Below are 13,728 nucleotides of genomic sequence, written 5' to 3' on the forward strand. Positions count from 1 at the left end.
ATCATAGCAGATCTGATCCATAATCTATGTGGACTAAAAGATACCACAGCATGGATCATTGGAACTGACCACGGATTGATCATAGTATATGTAATTAGATTTGAATGGATTTAACCTCTTAGTCGGTTAATAGTAGTAGAATCCAATAGTAAGTTGGCTAAAAACCTATCCGCAATGCCAGTAATAAATTAATATTAGCTTGTGGAGATATGAGCGGGCATCTATTGGGCCTCGGCCTTGAAGTGGGGCCCATAACGGAGAAAGGGACAAAGGAAGCGGCCTGAGATCACGTGGTGCAGAGAACAGCCATACGTGGTGCGAGTCGGATTTTCTGAGACAAAATCAGAAGATTTTGGTCATTAATATACCGATCATCTCGCACTCTCATACCTTAAGAAAAAAGATCCATATTTTTTTTGTGTGTGTATACTTCCAAACTCCTCCCTCCCTCTGGCTTTAATAACAAGCCATCAGGACTCAAAAGTTTTGCGTCAAACATCAAGTCCTTGCTTCGATTTCATGCATCCACACCCTCAAAACCCTTACCATCTCAACCGGCATGGCCATTTTTCCATTTCTCAAGCCTTAAATCTACATCCATTCACCATTTTGTTCTTCTTTGAGTTCATGTTTTAGATTTTTGGCGGCCAGAGTTTGAAGCCGCCTCCTTCCTCCTGACGTGCATTGTTTCCATGCATTCTCTCCATAGACACTGCACTCAACTCAGATAACCCAAGCAGTATCATCACCATAAAACTATAAAGGTGGTAACCCAAGCAGGAGAGCAACAGAGAAGAAAACGCAAATGAAGATATCCAGGAGCATTCCTTGCACGTCGGTCCTCCTTGTCCCATTCCTCTTCATGGCCATGGTCTCTTTCTTGAAGACCGCCACTTCCCTCTCCCCTGATGGCAAGTCCCTGCTCTCCCTCTTAGCCGCCGCCGCCGCCACCTCGTCGTCCTCCGTCCTCCTCCCCTCATGGGACCCGTCCGACCCTGACCCCTGCTCCTGGAAGGGAGTCACCTGCTCGCCTGAGGGCAGAGTCGTCTCCCTCTCCCTCCCCAACACCTTCCTCAACCTCTCCCACATCCCTCCAGAGCTCTCCTCCCTCACCTCCCTCCAACTCCTCAACCTCTCCTCCGCCAACATCTCCGGCCCCATCCCCGCCTCCCTCGGCGCCTTGTCCTCCCTCCGCCTCCTCGACCTCTCCTCCAACTCCCTCTCCGGCGCCATCCCCTCCCAGCTCGGCTCCCTCTCCTCCCTTCAGTTCCTCCTCCTCAACTCCAACCACCTCTCCGGGCCCATCCCCGCTACCCTCGCCAACCTCTCCTCCCTCCAGGTCCTCTGCCTCCAGGACAACCTCCTCAACGGCTCCATCCCCTCCCAACTCGGCTCTCTCCTCTCCCTCCAGGAGCTCCGCATCGGCGGCAACCCCTACCTCGCCGGCCAAATCCCGCCCCACCTCGGCCTCCTCGCCAACCTCACCACCTTCGGCGCCGCCGCCACCGCCCTCTCCGGTCCCATCCCCGCGGAGTTCGGCAACCTGGTCAGCCTCCAGACCTTGGCGCTCTACGACACCTACGTCTCCGGCTCCATTCCGCCCGAGCTAGGCTCGTGCTCCCAGCTCACCAACCTCTTCCTGCACATGAACAAGATCGCCGGCTCCATCCCCCCCGAACTGGGCAAGCTGCAGAAGCTCACCAGCCTGCTTCTCTGGGGGAATGCAATCGTGGGGCCCATCCCCCCGGAGCTTTCCAACTGCTCGGCTCTGGCGGTCCTCGACCTCGCCACGAATAAGCTCTCGGGGGCAATCCCCGGCGAGCTCGGGAGGCTGGGTCTCTTGGAGCAGCTCCACCTCTCCGACAACATGCTCACAGGTCCCATCCCCGAGGAGCTGAGCAACTGCAGCAGCCTAACTGCTCTCCAGCTCGACAAGAATGCACTGTCCGGGCCCCTTCCTCGCCGGATTGGGAACTTGAACTTGCTGCAGAGTCTCTTCCTGTGGGGAAATTCCATATCCGGAGCCATCCCTCCATCGCTCCGCAACTGCACCGATCTCTACGCCCTCGACCTCTCCGAGAACAGCCTTTCCGGGACGATCCCGAGTGAGATTTTTGGCCTCACGAAGCTCAGCAAGTTGCTTCTTTTGGGCAACTCCTTGACCGGAGAGCTGCCCAAAAGCGTCGCCGATTGCCAGTCTCTGGTGAGGCTCCGGCTTGGAGAGAACCAGCTATCCGGCGAGATCCCGAAGGACATTGGCAGGCTTCAAAATCTCGTCTTTTTGGATCTCTACACCAACCGATTCTCCGGGAAGCTGCCTGCCGAGCTTGCCAACATCACGGTTCTGGAGCTGCTCGACGTCCACGACAATCGCATCACAGGAGAGATTCCGCCGCAGCTGGGGGAGCTGATGAACCTTGAGCAGCTCGATCTTAGCCGCAACAGCTTCACCGGGGAAATCCCTTCCAGCTTCGGTAATTTCAGCTACCTGAACAAGCTCATCCTCAGCGACAACATGCTCGCCGGGTCGTTGCCCAAATCTATAGGGAACTTGCGCAAGCTGACTCTGCTAGATTTAAGCGGCAATAGCCTTTCGGGTCCGATTCCTCCCGAGATCGGCTCCTTGACGAGTCTGACGATTGATCTGGACTTGAGATCCAACCATTTTGTCGGAGATATCCCGCACGAGATGTCCGGTTTGACTCAGCTGCAGTCGCTGGATCTTTCCAGCAACATGCTCTACGGAGGCATCGCAGTCTTGGGTATGCTCACAAGCCTCACTAGTCTCAACATCTCGTACAATAACTTCTCCGGTCCGATTCCGGTGACTCCATTCTTCCGAACTCTCTCGGCAAATTCCTACCTCGAGAACCCAAATCTCTGCGAGTCTCTCGACGGATACACCTGTTCTTCGGACCTCGTGCGTAGAACTGCCATGAAATCCATAAGAACAGCAGCTCTTGTCAGTGCCATTCTGGGCTCCGTCGCTGTGCTGCTCGTTGCGACGTGGATTCTGGTTGGCAGGAAAGGGAGGCTTGCAGCGGAGAAAGCAATGGCCTCAGCATCCTGCGGAGCTGATGATTTCTCGTATCCATGGTCCTTCATCCCGTTTCAGAAGCTAAGCTTCAGCATCGGCAGCATTTTGGAGTGCATAAAGGACGAGAATATCATTGGAAAAGGGTGCTCTGGGGTCGTATACAGAGCCGAGATGCCGAATGGGGAACTCGTCGCTGTGAAGAAGCTCTGGAAATCGAAGAAGGAAGAGGAGACGGTCGATGCATTCGCTGCAGAGATTCAGATTCTTGGGCATATAAGGCACAGAAACATTGTGAAGCTGCTTGGTTACTGTTCAAACAAGTGTTCCAAGCTCCTCCTCTATAACTACATCTCCAATGGCAATCTGCAGCAGCTCCTGCAAGAGAACAGGAGCTTGGATTGGGAGACGAGGTACAAAATCGCGGTTGGATCGGCACAAGGTTTGGCCTATCTCCACCATGACTGTGTTCCGGCCATTCTTCACAGGGATGTCAAGTGCAACAACATACTATTGGATTCAAAATATGAAGCTTATTTGGCTGACTTTGGGTTGGCAAAGCTGATGAACTCCCCCAATTTCCATCACGCAATGTCCAGGGTAGCAGGCTCTTACGGCTACATAGCACCAGGCAAGTGAAAAATCTCATTATAATCCCAATATATTCTTTTAATCTGTTTTGAGCTTTTCAAATTCTTTCATTGAAACCAAATTCTTGCATCTACCTCATAGAGGCAAGGACTATAGGTTCTTAAGTTGCTCTTCTGTTCATGGATTTGATGAACTTCTGATAGTTTTATATTAGTATGTGTAAAGGAACACTTGTACTCATGCGATTGAAATTTTCTTAACATATAATCGATGAATTCCACAAGCACCTGTGAACTCGTTTTACCTTCTTGTTGCTTTGATACTGAACAAGTAAATACTATTTAGCAAACATATGATCTAATGTCGCGCCCCACTCTTACGCCATCTCCTTATTTTTAGACTCTGCTTGTTACACTCTTCGAGAGATTCTTTTCTTCAGACCACTATTCACTTATTCATGCACAAAATTTGTTTGTTTAATGTAAATACATATTAGATGCATATTTCCACTGTTAAAATTTGATAAAAAGTCACTAAATTTGATGGTGCTAATGATGCATCTATGATTTTTGACAGAGTATGGTTACACTACAAATATAACAGATAAGAGCGACGTCTACAGCTATGGCGTGGTCCTTCTAGAGATTTTGTCTGGGCGCAGTGCCATTGAACCAATGGTTGGTGATGGCCTCCATATCGTGGAGTGGGTGAAGAAGAAGATGGGAAGCTTCGAGCCTGCGATCAACATCTTGGATTCAAAGCTGCGAGGCATGCCTGATCAGGTAGTTCAGGAGATGCTCCAGACGCTGGGGATCGCCATGTTCTGCGTCAACTCGACTCCATCGGAGCGGCCCACCATGAAGGAGGTGGTGGCATTGTTGATGGAAGTGAAAAGCCCTCCTGAAGAATGGGGAAAGACTTCACAGCAGCCTCTCATAAAGCCTGTGAACCATGGTTGATGGATTGGTTCTTTCTTACTCAATTCATCCTTTTCTGATGCATATCTCGATGATATTTCTGTGGTGCCTGAAAGATGGTAGATTCTATCCAGTCGGGAATAGGAGGAATAGGAGGTTTTGGGTGTTTGTTCGATGTTTGTGATGGGATTGTTGTACAGTTTCTCAGAACTATGGTTTATTTAAGTTACTTCATGGAAATTCATGCAGCATTTTCTCTTTCTAAGTAACCATGACTTTGTTTTAAGGATTCATGGTATCACAGCTGGGAATATCAATCACGATATGGAATGAAAGCTTATAAACTGATTAAAGCTATGCAAGATCACGCTTTCCTTTTGCTTGTGGATAAACGTGTTTAATCCTCTCTTTTTTTTTTGTAAAGACAGACGACTCACACCATTCTAGTATGAATACATTCAAAAATTTTATTCCGAAGCGCCTTCAGAGCTGGCGTCAGGTTATTTATCAACTTCAACATTGTTTGGATGCCTGCAATATTCTCTACCCCACGACTCTTCACAAAGATTATTAATTAAATGAGATCCTAGACTGCATCAATTAGTCTAATAAAAGTTTAAACGAACTTTCCTGAAAAAAAATTTAAACCAGAATGAGGGGCTAAGGCTGACTGTGGTCTGGGAATATCCATATTCCTGACAAACAGGCTTTGTAAGAATAGGAAAATGGAGGAACAATTATTCCAGGTGCGAATGAGAGAACGCTATTCCTTGAATTAGGCTCTCTTTCTGAACTTCAAACAATCAAAAAAGAGGAATAGCTATCCGCGTTCCACCTCTTCTCATTCTGGAACCAGCGGCCAAGACACCTCATAATATACTGATAGAGGACGTATCTATCAGCCATCACTTGTAATTGAGAACAAGCCATGTTCCCCAGTGCAAATTAAACAACCCACATGTGTGTAGAGCTTGAAAGAGGACAAAGAGTTCTAAAAATCAAGAAGATGGCCCTTCATGCACTGGAAAGCAAGAAAGAGACCATGCTCTAAAAGAGTTCATCGTTCCCTCAAGTACCTTTCAGAATCTTTCCTGCAGGCACCGCATGCTCCCGACGATCTCTGTGTCGCATTTCTCGGGCTATCATACACCCTTTTCCACAAGCCACCAAAGTTTGATGTCAAGGTTGGGCCCATCAGAGGCCATGATATGGTCAATCAGAAGCTATCACTGTTTGATCTGTCTGACCCTAGCTAAATATCGACCATCCAACAGAAGTTCATTGGATGGTTCAGAGTAGCATCAATGAAATCCTATGCAGATAACTTGAGTTAAAGATGGAACTAAGTACAAATTTGAAGATGGAGTATTTCTTAAGCTTTGTTGGAGTTATAAGGAAGTTCACCCATTTGATCAGACATTTCTACTACTGTAACTCAATTTGCTCCAAGCTTCCATCTGAGCCTCTTTTGTGCTGTAATGTCGTTACCTACTCATCCATGAGCTGCTCTATATCTTTGTAAACAAAAACATCTCAATCAGTTCCGCCCTTCCTTATGTGAAAAAAATAAGCTTAGTGCAGTGAACAGCCATTTTCATTAATTTCCTACATTTACTAACTAAATAGACATTCGAATGATCTAAATTTGATGACTTGAAATCTCCTGGATTGCTAGGAAGTGTTCTTTTTTCATCAGTGTGGAGTTCCAGTTAGTGGCATATAGACAGCAGAATAATTTGGTGCATACATGGCAATTGAGAATTCTCAGAGCTCATTTGAATAGATGAGTGTAGGATGTTTTTATTAACTGTCTTCATGAAAATTCTTGTCTGAGATTCACATATAAAATTTTATTGTAAAATTTGCCTGATACCTGTAGAAAATTAGAAAAAAGTATTCCACAAATTGCAATAGGATAGCATGATAACTTAAACAAGTCATTGTTTACGAATTCTGTGCGGGCACTCTTTTTTTTCAAAAAAAAAAAAATATTTGAAACGTTGCTTGCCGAGTCCCAAGAGAAAGCCAGCCCTAGTCCTGGCTATCAGAAGACAATTCTGACGTATCTCTTGGACCTAACACCATCAAAATAAACTAAAACCCTTCTCTTAGCTCCTCTGTATCTGGACTGCTGATTGTGAAAAAACATAGGATAACCGATGATGGATGTAAATATTGGAACAGACAATGAATTCTTTTAATGGGCAAAGCTCATCATTCCCCTCAACCAAAATTTCATCAATAGTGCATGCGCATACACGTGTGTTTCGTCATCCCATTTTCCTGTCATAATTTATTTATCTAAGACAACAAAAAATGAATTAGAAACAGCAAATTATCAAAACAGCATGGGTCATCCTTCCACAATCTCAATTAGTTTGAATAAAATAGAGCATTTGATTCAAGCCCGACTTGCAAATTCACTGCCGTTCACCATTATTATCTCTGGTGCAAAGCACTCCTATTCACCATGACTACCCATGGTACGTAATCTTCCTTCCAACTTCAAATGTCAGAGCATACTATGTGGGTATTCTAAGCCTTGAGCTCTTTCTGGTGGCCCCTAATTAGCAAAAATCATTACCACTAAAACTAATCATCCATCTCACAAGCAGAATACTACATATTCACCCCTTTACATTGGCATATCAGTCTTTTAAATCCTTACGGAATTTTGGAGCATCCTGATCATCTGTAAGATGCACCCCACGTAATCAAGTAGGAAGCATGCAATAAACAGACTGACAATCTTCTATAACTGCCTAGCTTCGGATCCTTCAGAGAGTAATCAAGAAATGGTTTTGCATAGAGATTTTACCTTTTCGAGAATAGTCCATGCCAAGAGGAGATCAATTATTTTTTTGGAATCATCGGTCGCCAGAAACTCAAAAGGCAACAGACTGTAGACCTAAACCATGGAGAAATCATAGAAGATAAAAAGGTACATGATTGTCATTGCAACCGCACCACAAGAAGCTCACCATGCTCATGATGAATCCTAGGTAGTTTTCTAGTCCTTACTGCTTTACCCATTGAATCCATAGATATGATCTTAGTTGCTTGGCAAGGTTGCAGAAAGTTATATGATACACCATACGGGTTGTCCTTGAGCTCCATTTGGAATATGTGCACAAAATAACTTCACTTAGAATGGCTCATTGCCGTTTTAATTCCAACAGCATTCCATTTTACCTCCAAAAGTTGTGCATGACTCCTGACTCTTGAGAGTTGCTGAACGAGAACCAACTCACATGAATATACCTCCCATATATTCTCCCAACATGGGGTATATCACCTCTCAGACATTCCCTTCCATCCATATATTAATGAAGTAAATTTTACCTCTTTCAGCAAAAAAAAAGAGTAAATTTTACCTCTAGAACAGTAGAACTCCCTCCCCATCCCATAGCAACATCTTCATTACCCACTTGCCATATGTACTAGTTTGTTAATCTTTCATAATTATTTGACCCTAGACAATAAATGATCACCAAAATTCTACTTCAACATGAACCCCTTTGATATTTAGTACAAGTATAGTTTCATTCATGCAAATATCTCACTAGCATTACGTCACCTAGTAAGTACAAAGACTGGCTTCTAGGTTTTATTTTTTGAGCCTAACACATGCAATTGTTTAGTGATGCACAAAGGCCAAGAGACACAGTTATGCATAGAAATGATATGAATCCAAAAAAGTTCCTCAAGCTAATTTAGACACTCGATACTGACATGGAACTTTGTCTACACCATAGCTTGAACTTTGTCCTTTATCTTATGGTGAAGATGGTCAGATGGAGCACTCCTAATTTGCACGCGTCTCAGAATAAGTTCCAATATCAAAGCAACACAACAATCGCATTAACCTCAAGATTCCTTATTGTGTCACAACAATCACTTTAATGCGTTCACCCATAATGCATAAATTCAGGTGCTTTTTCCACTAGGATATAATCAACACGACCTCTATAAGTCTATAACACCATACAAACAAATGATAATAGACCAATCAAGAGCAGAAGTTCAGCGATGCAATCTTCCCAAACTAGCCTTTGAAGAATAGATGAAGTGATGGAGAACAATTCAGCAGTTAGATAAATGTCAGGATCCTATGGAATAAAGAAACAAAGAACAACAACTGCTATAGGTCCAACTCCCTTTCCCTTCCATAAAAGCAGAACAACTTTGATCATGCTGCTTACCAAAATATGCTTTTATTTCTAGTTTAGGATTAAGGTTCCCTGACATTTAATTTTCAATTTCACAAAATAAGCAGTGATATAATCTACTTTTCTCAAGTTTGTTAAGAATGGAATTTATCAATAGTCCTTCAGGTTCCTTTGTCTAGACGATACCTTATGTCCTTGCTTACCTTAAACTTGCCAATTCGTTCCCACGGTCATAATCATTAACCCCTTTCCCATCTTTCTCGATTGCTCTCAGCAGCTAAAACAGGACAAGAAATTATACACAAAAAAAAAACAATTTTGAGTATATATCGTCCATAACCAGACTTCATTAAAAAGAAAATCCAATATTATCCAATAATTTCTCAAATAAATGAGCGAAGGTTCAAGAATTTATTGATAAAAAACAACTCGATACTCCAGGAGCAAAGATACGAAACCGAAGAACACCCACCTCAACTAATCATCCAACTGCTTGAGCTCGGCCTTCAGTTGTTCGATCTTAAGGCCCATCGACCTCTGCAGCGCCGTTCTCTCCTTTTCCGGCAGCCTTGCGAGAAGCCCTTCGAACATTTCCAGCACTACCTTCGCCGCCTCCCGCGCGCACTCCGCCTCCTCGTCGAAGTAGACCGTCTCCTTGGACTCCAGCGCCGCCTCGATCTCCTCACGAGCCTCCGCGAACTTAAGGTTGATCTCGTCCACCTCCTTGCTGTGGTCGGTGGGCAGCTCGCCGGCGCTGAACTCGCGGCGGTCTCCGGCGCGGTTCCTGGCATGGGGCGAAGGGTTGGGGAGGAAGGTGCGGCAAAGAGGACGGGTGGCCGAGGTGGGGAGGGGCAAACGACTGGATTTTGGGGGCTTCGCGGGGATTCTCGGGAGAGAAGACGACGAGGGTTTCGGAGAGGGGCAGGAAGTAGATATGGATTTAAGGAGAAGAGATCGAGCGACGGTCCGTCGCATCTTTGCCGTGGGGGTTTTCGTTGGAATGGGAAAGAGAGGAAGAAGGGCGACGTTCGAGGGCTCTCGGCGCGGAGGGTTTGGGGTTCGGATCCTCCGGTGCATATCTTTTACGCCACAGAACAGGATACAGCTCTTGATTGCTGCCACGTTTTCGGATTCTGAAGATGGAAGGCTATCAAATAAAATACAATAAATCATATTGAGTTACATGCCATATATGATGTATTGCTCTTCGATGTTTAATAGCCATCCGTTTATGCAATCGAATGGTAAGGCGGTTATTCAAGAATGTACAGCTCTTTATATCATACCGCAGCGAATTCGGAGTCATGTCAAAGTTCAGAATTATAGCTTTTAGTTTCATCCTTGCTCTTATGTGGGATTAGTCTTGGTATATGGTCTCACTAGTGCAAAATTATTACAAAATATACTAGCACGTAACTCAACAAGTAATAGCCTTAAGTTCACGCAAGGCTTGCATATCTAATTTTCGGCTCTCTCTCTCTCTCTCTCTCTCTCTCTCTCGGCTCTCTCTCTCTCTCTCTCTCTCTCTCTCTCTCTCTCTCTCTCTCTCTCTCTCTCTCTATATATATATATATATATATATATATATATATGAGTTACGTGCTATATATGATGTATTACTCTTAGATGTTTGATGGCCATCTGTTTATGCAATCAAATAATATGGTGGCTATTTAAAAATGTACAACTCTTTATATCAAACCGTAGGGGATCCTGGGTCAACCATTGAAGCTAATTTGCATAATATAAAAGGAAAATAGAGTATTAGGGTGTTATCTTCTTTGACTCATGTCAAAGTTCAGAATTATAGTTTTTAGTTTCATCCTTGCTCTTATGTGGGATTGGTCTTGGTATATGATCTCACTAGTTCAAAATTATTATAAAATATACTTGCACGTAACTCAACAAGTAATAGCCTTAAGTTCACACAAGACTTGCATACCTAATTTTCGGCTCTATACATACATACATACATACATACATATATATATATATATATATATATATATATATATATATATATATATATATATATATATATATATATATATATATATATAAAAGTTATGTGCTATATATGATGTATTGCGCTTAGATGTTTGATAGCCATCCGTTTATGCAATCGAATGATATGGCGGTTATTTAAGAATGTACAGCTCTTTATATCAGACTGTAAAGGATCTCGAGTCAACCACTGAACCTAATTTGAATGATATGAAAAGAAAATAGAGTACTAGGGTGTTATCTTCCCTAACGTATGCATGTCAAAGTTCAGAATCACAGTTTTCAGTTTCATCCTTGCACTTATGTGGGATTAGTCTTGGTATATCATCTCATTAGTTCATAATTATTACAAAGTATATTTGCAAGCCTTGTGTGAACTTAAAGGCTTTTACTTGTTGCTTCTTGCTCTCTTGCATTCTCTTTATACCACCTTTCTTGTTCTCCTTTCGTCTTGTTACAATATTATGAACAGTCCTAATTTTTATACAATATTATAGCAACCAGCATTTCACTACATTACACAACGCGCGCGCGCGCAGGATTTTGGAGGGGAAGGGTATAACGAGAGCTTGTTAATAACTTTGAATTTTAGTTGATAATTAATATGGATATATTTGGAGATACGAAAGAAGACCTTATGGCTCTAGATTTAGTTTATCCTTAGTATTTATTACATGTATGGCAGACAAAATTATGTATTATATATATAAGAAAAAATTACTGTTTCACTTCCTCTAATTTGACCAATTTGCATTCACATCTTCTCAATTTCAAAATTTTTTAATGGGATCCTTTAAATGAGTATATTGACATAATATGATCTAACCATTCATCTCCATTAACATGATCTTAAAAAACAATCCACCCTACATGATAACTTAAGGACTAAAATATCCTTAACACATGCAACGCCTTCGTGCAAGTGACCACCATCTTGATCCAGCACCCCTCCAGAACCAATGCAGCATCTCATTGAGTCAACTCAAGCTCGTTGCTAGTGCCACTACACTAGATGTGCATGTAGTCGTAGCAGCAATCCTGCTGGCAGCAAAGTAGCATAGCCAAAAAAGCCAGTAGGTTTCAACGCAAGTAAGTAGTCACGTAGCCAAAAAGCTAGCAACAACAAGAGCAGTGAGTAACCAGTCCCAATCCATCGCGATCGACCCCTGGCTTCCGGCTTGAGAGGTTCAACACGCGCCCTTGATTGAGTTCATCGATCACTACCCAGCTCAGCGCCAGATTGATCAGCAAGCTCACCAAAGCTGCCATTGGCACTCACTCGGTCATTTTGGGACTTTGCAAAGGATTTGGTAGAAAAGAGCTAACATCGTTGAAGAGAGCCACCCTGTGCTATACTACTTGAGCGTGACTCGGCGACAGTCATCAGCTAGATCCAGCAGAGCGCGGGAGGGGTGGGCAACTATCACTCATTGCTTAGGGATATCCGGACGATGGTTGGTGGTGGGATGGCCTTGCAGGCCAAGCATGTATATAGAGAGGCCAACAGGGCAGCGGATTGGATAGCCTCTTTTGTGGCTAACCACTCTAGAAATACTTTTTGGCTAGGGGAGAGAAGGTTATCTGGTGCGTTCCGAAACTTATTATTTTTTAACTCCTTTTGGTGTATTCGTACCCTGCACTATATGATACATCCATCCTAGCAAAAAAAAAACCAGAGAGAGAGAGAGCCACTCTTTGAGGCAAGAGGCAAAGAGACTTGGTCGAAAGATTTTGTGGAAGGCTGAAAAGGGGGAGGGTAACTTCGTTATTTAGTATGCTGCACTAAGGACGTTCGACGATGGATGGTATGCTGCACTAAGGACGTTGAACGATAGACAAGCCGCATGATCATATTGAGTAAAATACTAACTTAAAGGATCCAATTAACAATTTTTAACTTTAAGGCATGAATGCAAATCCGTCAAAATCAAGGAGATGAAATTATAATTTTTCCAGTATATAATCCATGCTAGAACATATCAAAACTATCTAAAACTCTATCCCTACGGAGACCTAGCACAATCGAGTGGGGTATCACCTATGCCTATTTGGTCTATCATATCTGGCCGAACATAAATGCCTATCTCTTTGAAAACAGAAGGGTGCCCCCAAGGACTATGCTAGACAAAGCTCGTCTTCATATTATCGAGATCACCAACACTACTACGGCGACTTTAACTGAGATGGATAGGGACATCTGGGACTCCCACTTCGCTTTTACAGCATCTAGGTTTGCCCTTGTCCTTTGGGAGCCGCCATCTTCCGGTCATCTCAAGGTAAACTTCAACGATAGTATATCCATAAGTAGAGACAGTGGAGATATGGGCTTTGTGATCAGAAATCATGACTCCAAATTAATTTCAACTGGGGGGGGGGTATACCTATACGAGGCGTGTTCTGGGTGCGGATAGCATTTGTCTTGAAGGAGATTCTGCAATGGTGGTCGAGTAGATGCAGGATGAGCACAAATATAGGGATGGACATTTGCTACTCTGTGATATTCGCAGACTGGTGAGAGATTGTGGCTCATTCCAAATCGCTCATGTGTACCGGAAGGCGAACGGAGCCATGGACTGGGTTGCTTCCTTCGCTGTTCAGCACTCGAAAAAGATTCTTTGGGAGAGTTATGTAGCTGCTTCTCCTCTTTGCCAACTTTTTTTCTCATGACTCTGCTAAGTATACTCATGTAAGATCTGTGCGAGGAAGAAAAAAAAAAAGAAGCAGCCCATTGTCTTAAACTCTCAACAGCTCCGTAAAAGAAGAAAAAATAATCCTTTAAATTTCTAATTAAATCAAAACCAGCGGAAATAAAAATATAATAACAAGCACAGACACGTTATTAGAAAAGCCTCGGAGTCCAAAACTCTACAACTAATACTCCAGCAACCTTATCTGTGATGCTTTTACAGTATATATTACATAGAGTCTTGGTGGTCTTCATCTTCTTCAAAGAATCAGAACTCCAGGGTTTCTCACCTACGGTCTCCCACGCCATCATAGCTGATACCACAGT

The 13,728-nt window shown here is 43.5% G+C and overlaps 2 protein-coding genes across 2 annotated transcripts; one reads left to right on the forward strand and one right to left on the reverse strand.

Annotated features, from left to right (window-relative positions):
- The first annotated feature begins 376 nt into the window (after positions 1–376).
- Positions 377–4,807, forward strand: LOC103709763 (probable LRR receptor-like serine/threonine-protein kinase At1g34110). Its single transcript, XM_008795261.4, has 2 exons — positions 377–3,665; positions 4,202–4,807. Exons 1-2 carry the CDS (start codon positions 806–808, stop codon positions 4,582–4,584), a joined length of 3,243 nt encoding a protein of 1,080 aa, XP_008793483.2. The 5' UTR covers positions 377–805; the 3' UTR covers positions 4,585–4,807.
- A 4,236-nt stretch (positions 4,808–9,043) lies between these two features.
- On the reverse strand, positions 9,044–9,794 carry LOC103709764. The gene has a single exon (XM_008795262.3). The coding sequence runs from the start codon at positions 9,786–9,788 to the stop codon at positions 9,189–9,191; it is 600 nt and encodes a 199-aa protein (XP_008793484.2). The 5' UTR covers positions 9,789–9,794; the 3' UTR covers positions 9,044–9,188.
- Positions 9,795–13,728: the final 3,934 nt, after the last annotated feature.

The sequence above is a fragment of the Phoenix dactylifera genome, chromosome 8, assembly GCF_009389715.1.
Source record: "Phoenix dactylifera cultivar Barhee BC4 chromosome 8, palm_55x_up_171113_PBpolish2nd_filt_p, whole genome shotgun sequence".
In the NCBI taxonomy this organism is placed as follows: domain Eukaryota; kingdom Viridiplantae; phylum Streptophyta; class Magnoliopsida; order Arecales; family Arecaceae; genus Phoenix; species Phoenix dactylifera.